The following is a 16,290-nucleotide window of genomic DNA, read 5'->3' as shown; positions in this document are numbered from 1 at the left end:
ATCAACATGTCTCTCATATGAGGGGCAACTTTGTCCTTTTTCTTTCCCAAATAAACCACGTCCTAATTCACAAATCACAAACATCCTCACGTGAGGGGTTGGTGTGTATTTGAGAAACAAAGGACAAATTGCCCCTCACGTGAATGACACACTGATGGGTTTAATGACAAGACATAACGGGGTTAGTGGGACCGGGTTTAATTGCAAATGAAATGAAACCATAGGGACGAAAATCGCAAATTTGAAAAAACCACAGATTTGGACAAACCACATAGACGCAAACCGCAGTTCACTCTAGTTTTAAAATTAATGTAGTTTTTGCAATAATATGTATAACACCATGACTATTTATTAAATTTTTTTTTTGAAGAAAATAAGTGCACCGGCATAAAAAGATGTCCTAACTCACCCATCTGGCCATCTTGGCACCACTAAAAGAAACTATGAAAATACAACATAGGAGCAATAGTATCATCAACAATGAGCATAAAAGGTTGAAAACATGATTTAGAAACAAAAGGAAATGTCATACCATGAGAAGACATTTGCCTTTTTTTATACAAGGATTCAAAATACTATGAGAAGCTTTATTATAAGCAGGGAACGTAATCAGAACTCTGTTGGAGGCTTCAACCTTATCAGCCTTTTGATTCTATCCTTGTCTGTGTTCTCCAACAATCCCTTCATAATCAATTCCCAACATTAGTACAAATATTAAAAAAATGCTCATGATATTCAGACACCTGGTTATACTATCTATACGAGTTGCATAGTCGTATACTACCCGTTCTATACTTCTCGTATAGGCCTATATGATTTGTGTGACTCCACAACGGCGTCAGGCCTGACAACTCTGGCACTCTGCAGACTTGTCAGGTTGGTAAGGCCTATACGAGACCTATACAACCCGTAAAAGTGACAACAATATGGCGTATGGATTTTAGGGGTGATGTCTGGATAACAACTCCCTAGAAAAAAGACATCCGCTTTATCATTTTCCTATATCAGTGTGAACTTTGATCGGTTTACTTATGAATGGGTCGATGTAGGTTATGTTTTATCTCAATTCTCAAATGGACCCAATAAAAGAAGTTAGCTAAAAAGATTATTTAACATTTACTGTTGTAATATAGGGGTCTATGCAAACACACAAAACAAAATGAAACACTCATTTTTCTAATCTTAAAAACTTTATAAATAAAAGAAATTGGTATAAATGTAATGTTCTCATCCATCTCTCCAGAAATTAAAAAATAAAAATAAGAACATAATACTTTGATTGTTTGTTTATCTATATAACTTACACATATGATACAAAAAACTAAAAACACATATAATTAAATTAATTTGATGGTATTTTTTATGTCCGTAACTTATAAATGTGTTCTCACATTAAATTAGTGTTCAGTAGTGATCCTCACTGTGAAACACAAACTACGAGAAGCACTTGAATGTTCTGCATTAGTGATTTAATAAAATAGTGGGTAGGAGGTTATGTAACCCTCTTTTGCATAACACTCAAAGTAAGTGGTACAAGTGCATTATGTGGTTTTCACAGTTCTCGACATATTTCTTGGTTCTGACTTAAAACACTATGCACACACACATACATATATCGCAAACCCGTTTTGACTTTTTTTCCTATTAATTCCTGTTTTATGTGTATATCACAAATGGGATCAAACATAAGTCTTGTCATATATTTTCTTATTTTTCTAAGCATCCATGTATAGAGTGAGTTGAAGAATAGAACAGAACTCACCTTCCATACAATCTCATCAAGACACAAGCATATTCTACCATACTTGTCCAAAAATAGGCGCTCTGTTGGTGGCTTCCCGCATACATCTTTAATGGCTGAGGTCACAACAAATATTGCTTCCGACACTTCACAGGGAAAAAAACCAACATTAATAATTCAAAATTACAATAAATAATTTGATTATCAATTTCATAAAAACTGTAACTTTAACTTCTCACACAGTTTAAATAAGGTGTTGGCAACTTTTAAAGAAATTTAAAATAAAACGACATCATCAGTTAATCTGTAATAGAATTAATTGTTAGAGCAACAGATATGAAGATAAGCTTACAAGCAAGTTCATCGTACTCGTCCTTGCCGACGAGATAGATGCTGACATGTCCAAGCACAGTATACACAATGTATACAGACCTGAAAGGGCAATGACAGATCAAAAGGATAAATGACACATGGTATTTAATATTTATGGTAAACATAAAAATGCAAATATGAGACATTGCATCTAATAGACAACTTCATCAATCAATTAATAGATAGAAAAACTTAGTTTGAATGGGATTTTATGGAACAAATATACACTACTAAGCAGTACCTGATTCACAGGTGTGAGCAAAGTCGCCGCACGTAGTAAATTAACAGCAGACAACAGATTATGAGGAGCTCATAACTTCATGCAATTTCATGCATCACTGATGATGGAAAAACATTATGCTTGTTTTATTAACTAACTGAAGGCAATGTAATATGATGATGATGTGGCATGGACAGGGCTATCACAGATTTATATACACACTGATATTGTTCAAATCAAGATTTGAGTGAGTGATTATTCATTTTCATGTTTCTGATTTTACAAGGCTTTGTTCATGAAATCTGAGTACAAAAAGGGGAAGGATGGAAGTTTCATCATGGTTACTACTGACGTTGTAAATCCAAAATTCATTTGACATCATATTAAGCAAAGCCAATACAATTGCATAGTTCAGATGCCCTTAATTACAAACTATTGTAGTTGCACAATGTATGTTAATGCAAAAAATGACTATCAACATGAAACAAATAATAAGATAAGATACACATTTAAAATAGCAAATACATCATGATACTAAATAAAATTCTTTGATTAAAAGACACAGCCGCCGAGCTGGACATATGGTCCAGTCCGGAGCTCTTACCACATTATCCTTATTCGCCAATACCAAATACTACTAAGGTATTTCACTGATCCACTACTTAAAACACCTACACAAACTACTTGATCGCCAATACTAAATGCTACGACCCCATTTGTGATTGAAAAAAGGCCAGCCCCAAAGTGATTGCAAACCTAAAAAAGATTCCTACCAAGGGCGAAGCTTGTATTGTGGTTGGCCACCCCGGTGTTTTCGTCCAAGCTTCTCCACTGATTCCTAGTTCTAAAAACAATTCTAAGTTGTAAAACACAACAGCAAAAATAATTTAATTAATATTATGACTAGAAGTGGAGGCTAATTTCATGTATTGCAATAACAAGCATGGCCAACTATGCATCAATCAGGTTAGCCTTAAACTCATATAAATACAATCAAATTGGGATAAATAAAGGGTATCATCAACATTAGAGGATAGAATTAAAATGGAAGAACCAACATACTTGTGGCATGCAACAAGAAGCTCTTCATTCTTGACACCTTTAAGGTTCTCTGCTCCAAGTTTGACTAAGAAAGATCGCCAATGCAACCGTTCCTCACCCGGAACGCCATTAAATCTGCACACTTGTATGTCATAATACGCAAACCATATACACAAATCCAGTATTTGTATAGTGTGACATCATATAAACTAGTTCAAAATGTGCATTGGAATATATGTATATTAGGGGTGAGCACGGTTCGGTTCGGTTATTGGGTGAGACCCAAACCGAAACTGAAGCTATCATTTATTTTAGAATACCAACCGATCGGTTTTCGGTTACTCGATCATGCGGTTATTCGGTTATTTTCGGGTTTTTTATTATGAGTAGACATTACAACAATAAAAAAGAATTCAAAAAAATAGGAGTACCTAATATATATTGAATTCAAAAAACAAAAATAGGCACGTGTTACGTGGAACCAAACAAATACAAAGTTGTTTGAGTAGTAGAGTTTAAAATTCAACAAAGTTCTTAATAAAAAAACACTAAAAGTTTGGTCCGAATCTTCATTCATTATCTTATTCATCTTCAAAGTTTAGACCAATCTTCAACATCTTCATAATCTTCATCACCATCAACGGTAGATTCTTTTGTGTTTTGTTTCGATTAATCGATTCGGTTCGGTTTTTTCCGGTTGTTTTAAAATTGATAACAAACCTAAACCCAAAAATCGGTATTTCAAAAAACTAAAAAATTAACCGTCGGTTAATGCTTCGGTTCAGTTTTTTTCGGTTCGAGTTTTTCAGTTATTTGGTTTGGGTTCGGTTAATTCGGTATTCTGCTCACCCCATATAATTACAAATAAATAAGATCAAATGTCTGTAGTAGGCTCTTTTACAATGTAATAACAAAGTTGACCTAAATCGGCGTTACAGAGCATATGAAATTGGCCTTAAGAATGCTTTTGGCTACATAATCCGTAAGGTATATTATATTAGAAATGCATAATGTAGAATATTACAGATAATAAGGTTTCGAAGTGTACCGTTCGACGAGAATATTGCCCTCAGAGTTGGCGATCAACACAGCTAACAACATCCTCTTTTGCAAGTCACGGATCTACAAACCCTAAATGAATAATAATAATAATAATAATAATAATAATAATATTAAGTAAAAACATTTAAATCAAACTTCATTTCAATAGATGTGTGAACTCACACCTTATGAATCCAGAAAACACGCAATTATTATCATGATCGCATCTACTCTTTGCTAGATGCACGATGCCGATTGAGTGTGTTATAATAATCAATTTTGCAGTAAGTAAAAGCTAGGGTTTTAAACTACCTGGATGCTTGATGAACAAAACAGAGGAATCACGCAAAAGCAAATAAATGAGTATTTGACCATTAACAACTTTGACTTTTTTCATTTAGACATTTCTTCTAAATGTGAGCCCGGAAAAAACCGGTTTTGGGTTAATCAGTCCGGGTTGTTGATCACTAAAACAAACCATGTTTGAAGAAAGATTGACCGGAACATGTTATGCAAATTAATAATTCAATGAAAAGCCAGTAGTCCTTAATCGAGTCGGAAGCTAACATGTTATGGAATAAGGATATAAAGAAAAAGAAGTAAAGTGAAATGTTTAGCATCGTCATATGTGGATGATTCAATCGGTTAGGCAATCATAACATTCTTCTGTCTTTTCTTTTCTTGCTCCAATCAAATTTCTTATGATCAACTCAATGTAACCAAGGGCGTACAAAAGAATAAGAGAACACTTTGTATTTTACATTATTTTCTATATGGGCATCAATTTATGCATCTTCTTACTAATTATTATTATTATTATTATTATTATTATTATTATTATGGGCTGTTGATCACCAAGACAAACCAGTTTTGAAGAAAGATTGACCGGAACATGTTATGCAAATTAATAATTCAATGAAAAGTCAGTAATCTTTAATTGAGTCGGAAGCTAACATGTTATGGAATACGGATATAAAGAAAAAGAAGTAAAGGAAATGTTTAGGATTGTCATGTGTGGATAATTCGATCGGTTAGGTAATTATAACATTCTCTGTCTTTTCTTTTCTTGCTCCAATCAAATTTCTTATTATCAACTCAATATAACCAAGGACTTACAAGAGAATAAGAGAACAGTTTATATTTTCATTTTTTTATATTTGGTCCTCAATTTATGCATCTTCTTACAGATTATTATTATTATTATTTTGTAAAATCAAAATTACTTAACTATGTTCATGGGTTGGTTTTAAACCATTCACTGGTTCGGTTTCGCCGTCAGTATTTAAAAAAAAAATTTATCGATCGATTGGTTTCAAGATTTTCAAACCATGCTCAACAGTTTATGGTTTATGCCAAAAACCAATTCTCTAAAACCTACAACATATAAATATGTTATATATGTTACTATGCTTTATATAATGCAATGTTTACAATATATACTCATTTTATAAGGGTTCTATAACTATATTTACTATCACTCCTTTGTATAACTATTAATATTAGATTCTTGTGTCTTAAACATTATTATAGTGACTAGGAATATTTACTTTTTCTACGCTAGCATTAGGCGTAATTGTTTTCGTTAATCATGCACAAAAGGATTAATTGACACAACAATTAGAGTTAGTGAAGGAACTTAATGACACATTTCGTGTGTCCTACTTAAAGAAATGCATGAAGAATATTATAAAAGAAATTTGACCAGACCATTGTGTCTCCTATTAATCTTAACATGTTCATAGTAAAACCAAAACCATAAATTTTGTTTTCATATTAAGTGCATGTTGTGCTCGAAATTCACACCAACCCGTCATCTACTATTACTGAGAAATGTTCACTAATATCATACGGCTCTACATCACATTTAACATTGTATCGAGATCTAGTAAAATCATACAAATTTTATTTTATTACCTGAAAAATAACTTTTACTACCAAAACTAAAATATAACTTAGATCATTTGTAGTGAATGAAGTCTCTTTGTGGGTGTTATGCGACATGTGGCGTCACATCAACATTAGGACTTTTTGGCTAAAATAAGTGTAGTGGATGAAGCCCATTAAAATCATTACACTACGATTATTTTATTATTATATTTTATTGTTAAAATAAACAAAAAACAAACCCACAATTTGCCCCATCCCACGCTGTGTGGGGAGCGCCCCCTCCAAAACGACCAAAGCTTCCGAAGACGGTGTTCTCGAGCGCTTTAAGGGTGGGAAACGCCTCAATACAAAGGGTCTTATAGAGTGGATGTTATGGTGCCAACAAAACAAGAAACTCATGACCAAAATCACAAAATATCATGACACAAAATACCATGAAAGAGCTAGAAGAAATAGTTAATAAAAATGCTGTCTTTGTTACGCAAAAACAAGACTATGATATCAACACTGACTCTCTCTTCTTCTTTCATCATTCATTTACTCTCTTCTTCATCATCTTCTACTCCCATCTCTTCTTCCACCATCCATCCATCTCACAAGGTACACCCAACCCATTATTAATATTATTATTACCCATCTATCTATTTCATTTTGTATGTATAATTTGAGTTGTTTTTTGTGATTTTGAATGCCAATTTAGGGTTTTTTCGGTTCAATATTGCGGTACAAGTTTAAGGGTTATTGTAGTTCAAGAGTGATGGCTAACAGCATCAAAGTGGTTCAGAATCCTGACACCATTTCGTATTTGAATCAACGAGAAGCTGCTGAGGTTGATGAGATTCTCATGGGTCCTCTTGGGTTCAGTGTTGATCAGCTTATGGTTAGTGATTTTAGAGTGAATTTGATATCAGGGTTTTTGGATTATGTGTTTGGATGTGCAATTTGATCATCAAGTTACAGTTTTTATCCAATTTTGATACTAGCAATGTAGCAGCAACAAAACAGATTATTAAAAGAATAGAATTTGCATATAATGAGAGTTTGAGAATTAGTTGACAGCAAGGTGTGCATGGGTCGGTTTTCAGCTCAAACCACACAAAAAAACTGAAAATTCGGTTTTGAAAACCGTTCAGTTTTGGTTTTTGGTTTTCAAACGGGATGGGTTTCGGTCTTTTAGGTATTATCATTTGGCTTGAAATTTTGGGCCCGGAGTAATTATTTAGGAACTGAAACATTCAGTCGTTTTTGGACCTAAAGTTTTCGGCCACACCATTTTTTTAAGTTTTCCTAAATTACTTAAAAATGATTTCTTTCAGTTCCAAACGATTCGTTTTTTCGGTTTTTGGTTGATAGCAAAAACGAAACGTAACCGAAAATAGGTTTTATTGGGTTCGGTTATTTCGGTTCGTTATGTCTGTTATGTTGGTTATGGGTTATTGGGTTGGTTATTTCGGTTCATGCACACCCCTAGTTAAAACCTACAAAATGCTGACAGGTTTCATATCTACAGGAATTGGCTGGTTTGAGCGTTGCTACCGCGATTGCAGAGGTGAGTTATGGACTTATCGCGCTGTTATAATAAACAAACAGTTACAACTGATTTTTTTTTGTCTATGAATCAATTATGTCATTTTATGCGACTCAGTGTTACAATCAAGAGTCTGTGTTTGACTATTGTAACAAGTTGTCGAAATTTATGACAGGTGTACAACGTTAAGGATTATAATCGTGTATTGACCATATGTGGCCCGGGAAACAATGGTGGTGATGGTCTTGTAGCTGCCCGCCATTTATATCACTTTGGATATAAACCGTTTGTTTGTTATCCAAAACGAACCGCAAAGCCTCTTTACACTGGTCTAGTGACTCAGGTGGGCCTCAAATCTCTACTTGCACAATAAGTTAATTCGGGTCGTGTGTTATCCAAACAGGCCAAACAGTTGAAAGTTGTCCAAAGTGTATTTCAATGCACACATCTTGATATTTTAATATTATTATTTTCTAATCAAAATTAACAGTTCTTGTTTGGTGTCTTTGCAGTTAGAATCGTTGGGCATACCTTTCTTATCGGCGGACGATCTGCCTATCAACTTATCAGAGGATTACAACATTTTAGTTGATGCCATGTTTGGCTTTTCATTCCATGGTAAATTAAATCTTTGTAATGCAAAATATTTGGTGCATGGATCTCTTTGGGTTATTGTTCCAAAACGTGTTGTTCCGGACACGCAAACCGGCCCACGTCAGACCGTCCCAGGCCCATCACGTGAGAGGAAAATATATAAATCTCTTTGGCTTATGTTCTATTGCTATCGGGTCGAATGGGTAATTAAAGAAAAGTCGAAAAGGAAATGGGTTATTTAGAGCTTTGACTTCTATCTCATAATAGTTTTGTAGCCATATCTAGACGATTAAAGAAACACTGAAAAAGAATGATCTTTTACATCAGTTAACTTCATTCCATCATTATTACATTCTTAATTAGTATGTAAGGTTGCATTATTTAAAACTTCTTGCATGCTTGTATCTGATATCAGGCACACCAAGGCCACCATTTGATGATTTGATTCAGCGGTTAGTAAATCTTCAAAACTATAATGAAATAAACCAAAAACGAGCAGTGATTGCATCTATAGATATCCCATCGGGGTGGCATGTGGAGGAAGGAGATATAACTGGTGTTGGAGTTAAGCCTGACATGTTGGTATGCTCTCATTGAAATCTTGCATTTTAGAGCAATATTTAAATATATATATAATATATATATATATATATATATATATATTATCCGATAAGTTGTTGATAAATGTTATCCCTGATTCTACATCACTAGAGGAGGAAATTTAAATACTTACGAAATTTTATTTGGGTCGTTTTTAGTTTTTTATCTTCAACGTGTCAAATGGGTGAAATATATATATAATAAATATGGAAGTGGAATGAGTCAACTGGTCAAAAAAAGTGTTTTAGGTCAACCCAAACTTTACGCTTTTGTAAGTAGGCTTGTAAACCAACCGAACGAACACGAACCGGGCATGTTCGTGTTTGTTCATTTTACTTTAACCAAACAAACGATCAAACACGAACAATTACAGAAACAGGGTTTTCTTGTTTGTGTTCGTTTGTTAAGAAACTGAAAATGTTTTTCTTCGTTTATGTTTGTTTGTTACCAGTATAAACGAGCACGTCATGAACGTAAACGAACAAACATAACTGAAAAAAAGATGAATGAACATAACCGAGCTAAAACTGGTTAAAAGTAATGTGAAGAACAATGTATCGGCCCAACAAGTTATTAAAATAAAACTAAGTTGCAATGGTCCAATTTATATTGACTAACGGAAACTAACTAACATAAATGAACGTAAGCGAACGAACATAAACAAATTTAAATGAGCGAACACAGACGGACATTCACGAACATAGATTAATAAACGAGACAAGTGATCATGTTCGTTTATTTAACTAAATAACAATTTTTTTTCATCTTCGTTCGTTTATTAAATAGATGAATATAAAAGAACTTCATGCCGAATTGTTCCTTGAATGTTCGGTTCGTTTACAGACCTATTTGTAAGAGGCCTATTTGTAAGTGAAGCCAATGTATGTTTCAGGTTTCCTTAACTGCTCCTAAGCTTTGCGCCAAGAAGTTTAATGGGGCCCATCATTTCTTAGGTGGGAGGTTTGTTCCACCTTCTATCGTCGATAAGTTTAAGCTTCAACTTCCACCATATCCAGGAACTTCTATGTGTGTTAGAATCGGGAAGGCCCCACAAATTGACATATCATCAATGAGAGAAAATTATATCTCTCCGGAGTTGAAGGAGGATGATGTGGAGCCTGACCCGTTTGTTCAGGTATGACCCATGTGACTATTTCAAACATGTTAAAACTCAAATCTTTTCCTTGCTTTGACTATTTATTTTTATATATTATGTTAATGTATAAAAAATTTAATTAGAATATATAAAAAATAATTATAAATGTGTATAAATTAATTAAAAATAGCATATGAGTTGAGCTCGAGCCCTATATATAGAGCTTGAAACGAAGTTGAAATAAGTGTAAAGTTACGTAACTTTCATTTGCTCAAATAACTGATTCTGATTTAGAGTATGATTATTCAAGTTACAATAATTACTTTGAAAACACACATTGAAACAGTTCCAGAAATGGTTTGATGATGCATTGGCTGCCGGCTTGAAGGAACCAAATGCTATGGCATTGTGCACAGCTGGCAAAGATGGCAAACCGTAAGTATTTTACATTATATATCCAAAATTTAAAATACTCATTTTTTAGATACAAAAGAATCTTCTCTTGCCTCTAACAATGCTCTTTTTTGTGACGGGTGCAGTTCATCACGAATGGTGTTGCTGAAAGGATTTGACAAAGCCGGTTTTGTCTGGTTAGTTATCTTCTGTTCATTAATACTTATTAGAACAACACTTACTTTGTTTCTTGATTTCAGTTTTACTTATGTTCGTTATAATGTGTCTTTAGGTACACTAATTATGGAAGCCGGAAAGCAAAGGATTTATCTGAAAATGATAATGCATCACTTTTATTTTATTGGGACCAATTGAACCGCCAGGTTAGCCTGACAGTTATTCTGGGCAAGCAATTTGTAAAGAACATGCTTTTATATGATATTATGCTCGATTGCTCGGTTTTTAAAAGTCAACTTTATGCTTACCAATTTAAGTAAAGGTGGTAATTTCAGTCCATTTGTTTATAAGTTGGTTGATGCTTATTGTGTTTTATTTCAAAGGGAAAAGGGGGGGGGGGGGGGGTGGATAGAGTTAATTCGAAGGATGGTGCCTGCGGTTTGGTCGTATTGCCTAACTTTTAGAATTTACACATTTAGACCAATAGTTTTGCAAGGATGTAATGCAAATGGTCTTTGACACTAATGCACGGTAAGTTTTTACCAAATAACTAATATACCCTTATTAAAATGGTAAATAAGAACAAAAACTAAATAAAGAAAAAAAAACATAAACAAAACCTGTTATTTTTTGTTATCTTATAAATAGAGGGTTATTTTGGTATATTTAATTTATTAATAAAAACAATGGGGCCGATGAGATTTTAATGATTCTGATGCAGGATTATCTCCGATATCTTTTATTTTTATATTTATTTGAATTTCCTATTTTATCTTATTTAGTTTCCTAAGTTGAGATCAATGGTTTATTGTTTATGGAGTTTTTGATTAAGTTTGATATTATAAGAACATTGTTCTTTGAACCTTTGGTTCGTTTATTCGTCTTTGTTAATCATGAGTGTCTTGAGCCATTGAATGCTTCCGAAACTGCATCAGTTGGTATCAGAGCTTTTGGTTCTCAAATGGCTCTACGTGAGGATGAATACTTGTTTGCTCGTAGATTCGCCGCCCGAGGCAACGACATAAGTATGGTTGATTCACGTGCCCACGGTAGAGATTGGTATTCTACTAGCAGAGTCGCCGCGAGAGGCAGCAGTGGAATCCATCCCAACCCGCGGGATCTTGAAGAGATCAAACGACTCCGACAACGAGTCCACGATTTTGAGATCAAACGACTCCGACAACGAGTACGCGATCTTGAGGAGATCAAACGGCTCCGAAAACGAGTCCGCGATCTCGAGTTACAACGGGAGATGTGCAAGGCGGAAACCGAGTTGAGCACCGTCGTCTGGGACGAAGGTGGCGACGGAGAGCAGCAGCCGTTTAGCCGTCATCCAAACTGGTTCGATGAACCGATCTATCAAGAGTGTTTATCGCAAGAAAAGCCCATATTCGATGAAGATGGCGCTGATTTTGATGAAGAAGAATGTTTGTTTGTGCAAAATGTTCTTAGCGGAGTAACACGTGATGAATCAATTTCCAAGATCAGTATTGATGCAAGAGTAGATGGTTCTGTGGCTATTGGTAATAAAACGAGTGCTGATGGAAATCAGGAAGTTTGTTTGGAATTCCCATTAATAAAGGCTTCTAATTTAGACTTGATTATGGAGCCAAGAAATCAGGTAATTAGTTTTCAAATGGATGTTGAGATTTCATCAATTAATTCTTTGAATAATGTTGACTTTCTCGATATTCATAATGGAATGGATATTGATTGTGGAAATTACATTTGCATAACTTCCATGCATGACCGATTTCATCATCATCATCATCATGCACATGTGGATAAGATGGCTTATATTAATAAAGCATTTAACAGTTTCGGTCCACATGATTTAATAAGCAATATTCGTGGGATGTTTAACAAGTCGGATCAAAACCATATTACATGAGAAAATGAGGATAATTCAGTTAGTGGGGAGCTAAAGATTAATATAAATATGGAAGTTAAACTGAAGCACAGTAATATAGCAATTGCAAAAACAAAGGTGGTTTACGCTAAATCACAACCCTGGGTTCCGTTTGATCCTGGTGGTACCGGTCCAAAGTCGAGCGGCACAACAAATGAAGTCCAGATTTTTGTGATGGTAATAATTAAAAATCGGGTTGATGTCCCTTTCGATCCGGGTGGCTTTGATCCGCAAGCAAAACTCGAGGACGAGTTATTTTTGAAGACGGGGAGTATGATGCATGATTATCTCCGATATCTTTTATTTTTATATTTATTTGAATTTCCTATTTTATCTTATTTGGTTTCCTAGTTTAACTATGATTCTCACCTATAAGTTGAGATCAATGGTTTATTGTTTATGGAGTTTTTGATTAAGTTTGATATTATAAGAGCATTGTTCATTGAACCTTTGGTTCGTTTATTCGTCTTTGTTAATCATGAGTGTCTTGAGCCATTGAATGCTTCCGAAACTGCATCAGATTCCTTCTCTCTTTTAAATACCAAATATTTTGGTCATTTCGCATCCACTTAACAGAAAAGTTAACCCCCATCCATTGCATGGACCAAAATATAAGCTTCTAAAAATATTGGACTAAAGTTGTAATTTTTAAAACTTAGGGACTAAAGTACGGGTAAACCACAAGGACTATCCATATAATTATTTCAAAAAAATAGCTAACGGGTAAAAAGTCTATTTTTAATGTATACAACTTTCTTAACTGTTATATAAAGATTGAGGTTATTATTGTAGTAATACTGGTCTTGTAGTTTTAGTTAATGCTATAACAATAATCATAACAGTAACTCATGTTTAATTGGCAGGTGCGAATAGAAGGTTCCGTGCAGAAGGTTTCAGAAGAAGAAACCGAGAGTTACTTCCACAGTCGCCCTCGTGGAAGTCAAATAGGTGCAATCGCCAGTAAACAGGTTATCATTATTATTTTTTTTGGTTTTTGCAATTTTTCATATTTTTACAAACTTAATAGCTATCTATTTTTTTTCAGAGCACTGTAATACCTGGACGCGATTTTCTCCACCAAGAATATAAAGATTTGGAAACAAAATTCTCTGATGGGTGAGTGATATACATACATATCTCAATTGTGAGCTTTGTAAGATACATTGCTTATGATTTAGTAGTGAATAATTTGTTTGTTTGTTTTTTTTTATTTTTGTAGAGCTCCAATTCCAAAACCGAAAAACTGGGGTGGTTACAGGCTTAAACCTGAGTTTTTTGAGTTTTGGCAAGGACAGACATCGCGATTGCATGACAGGTAATTTTCATGTCTATTATATATGCTAAATTTTGGTAGACGATTTCATATGATATGATTGTCTTAAGAGTAATCGATGCTGTTAACTATTGGTTTCTCAAATTTTAGTTAAGGGTCGTTACTGTTTAATAACGCATGTTTTTTGTTTTGTTTTCAGGTTATGTTACTTTCCTCAAGAAGCCAATAGCACAATCAAGTGGCAAATCAAACGTTTGGCGCCCTGACTAGCAGCATTCTCTTCATCCTCATTATGAAATACCAAAGCACAACTCTCTTTCTTGCTTACCGCCCGTGTGCAGAGAGAGTGGAATGTTCATTTCAGAACCAATAATATGTTAAAAATTGAGAGAGTTGGTTAATTCTTGTACTAATTGTTATATGAATTGAGTAGAATGCATATAGATTTTAATATTTTTAAGATTTGTTTATATAAAATATAGTACTGATGTCTTTTGTCTAAAGGCGTAAGGCTATGTGTAGTGCAGGGGCTACAAAATGGGGCGTTTTGTGTCATGTGGCCACCCAGTCAGCAAATGGTGAGCTTTTGTTTTAGGGGTGTAGTGGTGGTGTAGAACAATATATATAAATACCACACACAAAATTATAATAATAATAATATAAATAAATAAAACAAAACAGGCGACAAAAAACACTCCCCCCCCCCCACCTCCTACTTCGCCCCATTTCTCGCCTGGGGGGCGGCATCGCCCCATTTTTTGTGGTTTTGTCGCCCACTGCACGTGGCCTAAGCATATATAAGAAACAAGTAGAGGAGATAAAATTAAAGAATCAGTGAGAAAATAGGAATAAACCATTTTCTTGAAGTCTTGTTCTCACAACTATTTGAAATAAATGTAGGTTCTGAACAATGCATAAAGTGCAAAGGTCTCAAATATCTAGTCTAGTTAAGTATTTGTATTTCAACCGAACATTCTTTAATAGGCTATAGCGCAAGGAGTAATTAAAGGATGCACATATCTGTAACATTACCATATCATATGCATTACACGCACACGGATTTGTGTGTAATATTAGAGAAATGTAGCAACTATTTATCATTATCATTTATCAACTAATTGCCTTTAGACATCAGGTTATTGAATTCGGTTAACTGAGATCCGAGGAGAGACCCGTCTCTCAAAATCCGATGGAAGTTGGAACAATATTTGATTTGATTTTTATTAAAATTATAATTCGGGTCCTATAAAATCTTTCATACCAACTATCTGAACAAACAAGATCAATAATTGGTGAAAGTGAACAACAAGTGTGATGTCTTGTGCATGATTTCCTTGACTTTTTGCTGTTCAATGAAAACCTTATTTATTTATTTATTTATGTGAAAGATAAAGAAGATATATATTAGGTTTATTTCTTGTCAAATGAGTGGAAAAAAAGCCCAAAAATTTGGAAAAAAATGGCCCTTGTATGTACTATATAATATAGTATATTATTATGTGCATGCAGGTTGATCCTGACCAAACTAGGGCCCACCCATGAGGAACACATCTTGTATATTTCCTTTCATAATAATTTCTTTTCATCACTTGAAGCTAAATCTTGTCCCATTCTTTTGTTTTAAAGGCAAATAGACACTCATGGGACATCAAGAGTTCATTTATAGGGTTGAGGCTGAGGGAGATCATTTTTGTAATAAGTTGTATATTATGGCAACTTCATATGTTCTTGTCGATACAATTAACCTGGTGAAAAATAATACTAGAGTTTGTAAGATTCGTTACCAATTAGATTGATTTTGTTTGACGCTGAGTGAAGTTGTTTTTGATGTCAATAGAGAATGCAAACTTTTATACATGAATTATGTATGTTTTGATAACGCATAACATACATTCTTGTTTAGATCCACTTGATATTGATGGATTAAAAATCTACGTCTTTGCCAATACTAAAGTGACATTTACGTATCAAATCGCCTTAATCTTTAGCTTGTGACCGTCAAATCATTGTTTGGGTCCAGTATTTTATTAACCTAAGCCAGATGATTTAAATTTTGCTACGTATAGTCGTATACCTTGCTATGTAAATACCAGACTTTATATTTGATTTCTTTTTTATAATATATACTTATAATGATTCAATTTTAAATCATCATTAAATTTACCAATGTTAAAACTAAAACCTAATTATTAGATCATATTTGTTGAAATCTCTTTCATAAATGAATGATGATTCTCTTCTTTTATTTATTTTATTATGATTAAAGCCTATAAAAAAGAGTAGGATGATTGGAAATTATGTTACATGATGATAAAGGATGAAATAGATGTTATGTGATGATGGAGTATTGTATTGCTTCATCTCTTTTGGTGTCAAGCTTTTTGTTTTTTGTTTTTGTGCTTTTTTCCAATAAAAATG

At 33.9% G+C, this 16,290-nt stretch overlaps 2 protein-coding genes across 2 annotated transcripts; one reads left to right on the top strand and one right to left on the bottom strand.

Moving 5' to 3' along the window:
• Nucleotides 1–489: 489 nt before the first annotated feature.
• LOC143618157 (uncharacterized) lies at nucleotides 490–4,544 on the bottom strand. The gene is made up of 5 exons (XM_077090469.1): nucleotides 4,423–4,544; nucleotides 3,396–3,509; nucleotides 2,094–2,173; nucleotides 1,763–1,887; nucleotides 490–681 (listed from the first exon to the last, which is right to left on the bottom strand). Exons 1-5 carry the CDS (start codon nucleotides 4,473–4,475, stop codon nucleotides 610–612), a joined length of 444 nt encoding a protein of 147 aa, XP_076946584.1. The 5' UTR covers nucleotides 4,476–4,544; the 3' UTR covers nucleotides 490–609.
• A 2,208-nt stretch (nucleotides 4,545–6,752) lies between these two features.
• LOC143618155 (pyridoxine/pyridoxamine 5'-phosphate oxidase 1, chloroplastic-like) lies at nucleotides 6,753–14,379 on the top strand. The gene is made up of 14 exons (XM_077090467.1): nucleotides 6,753–6,902; nucleotides 7,003–7,182; nucleotides 7,813–7,851; nucleotides 8,006–8,173; nucleotides 8,343–8,448; nucleotides 8,840–9,006; nucleotides 9,917–10,159; nucleotides 10,467–10,555; nucleotides 10,660–10,710; nucleotides 10,806–10,896; nucleotides 13,463–13,567; nucleotides 13,645–13,715; nucleotides 13,819–13,914; nucleotides 14,072–14,379. The coding sequence occupies exons 1-14, from the start codon at nucleotides 6,768–6,770 to the stop codon at nucleotides 14,136–14,138; spliced, it is 1,608 nt and encodes a 535-aa protein (XP_076946582.1). The 5' UTR covers nucleotides 6,753–6,767; the 3' UTR covers nucleotides 14,139–14,379.
• Nucleotides 14,380–16,290: the final 1,911 nt, after the last annotated feature.

This window comes from Bidens hawaiensis, unplaced genomic scaffold (genome assembly GCF_021521415.1).
Source record: "Bidens hawaiensis isolate Kalapana, Puna unplaced genomic scaffold, B.hawaiensis_p1.1 tig00064449_1, whole genome shotgun sequence".
In the NCBI taxonomy this organism is placed as follows: domain Eukaryota; kingdom Viridiplantae; phylum Streptophyta; class Magnoliopsida; order Asterales; family Asteraceae; genus Bidens; species Bidens hawaiensis.
Note: the sequence above shows the minus strand (reverse complement) of the source record. Positions and strands in the feature narration are given on the sequence as shown.

Bases quoted from the DNA above. Each gene is read 5' to 3' on its own strand.
- LOC143618157 (XM_077090469.1), bottom strand. From the start codon at position 4,475: ATGTTGTTAGCTGTGTTGATCGCCAACTCTGAGGGCAATATTCTCGTC. The intron at 3,510-4,422 runs GTACACTTCGAA...ACAAGTGTGCAG, and splicing joins GGCAATATTCTCGTCGAACG to ATTTAATGGCGTTCCGGGTG. The intron at 1,888-2,093 runs GTAAGCTTATCT...TTCCCTGTGAAG, and splicing joins CGAGTACGATGAACTTGCTT to TGTCGGAAGCAATATTTGTT.
- LOC143618155 (XM_077090467.1), top strand. From the start codon at position 6,768: ATGCTGTCTTTGTTACGCAAAAACAAGACTATGATATCAACACTGACT. The intron at 10,160-10,466 runs GTATGACCCATG...ACATTGAAACAG, and splicing joins AGCCTGACCCGTTTGTTCAG to TTCCAGAAATGGTTTGATGA. The intron at 10,897-13,462 runs GTTAGCCTGACA...TTTAATTGGCAG, and splicing joins GGGACCAATTGAACCGCCAG to GTGCGAATAGAAGGTTCCGT.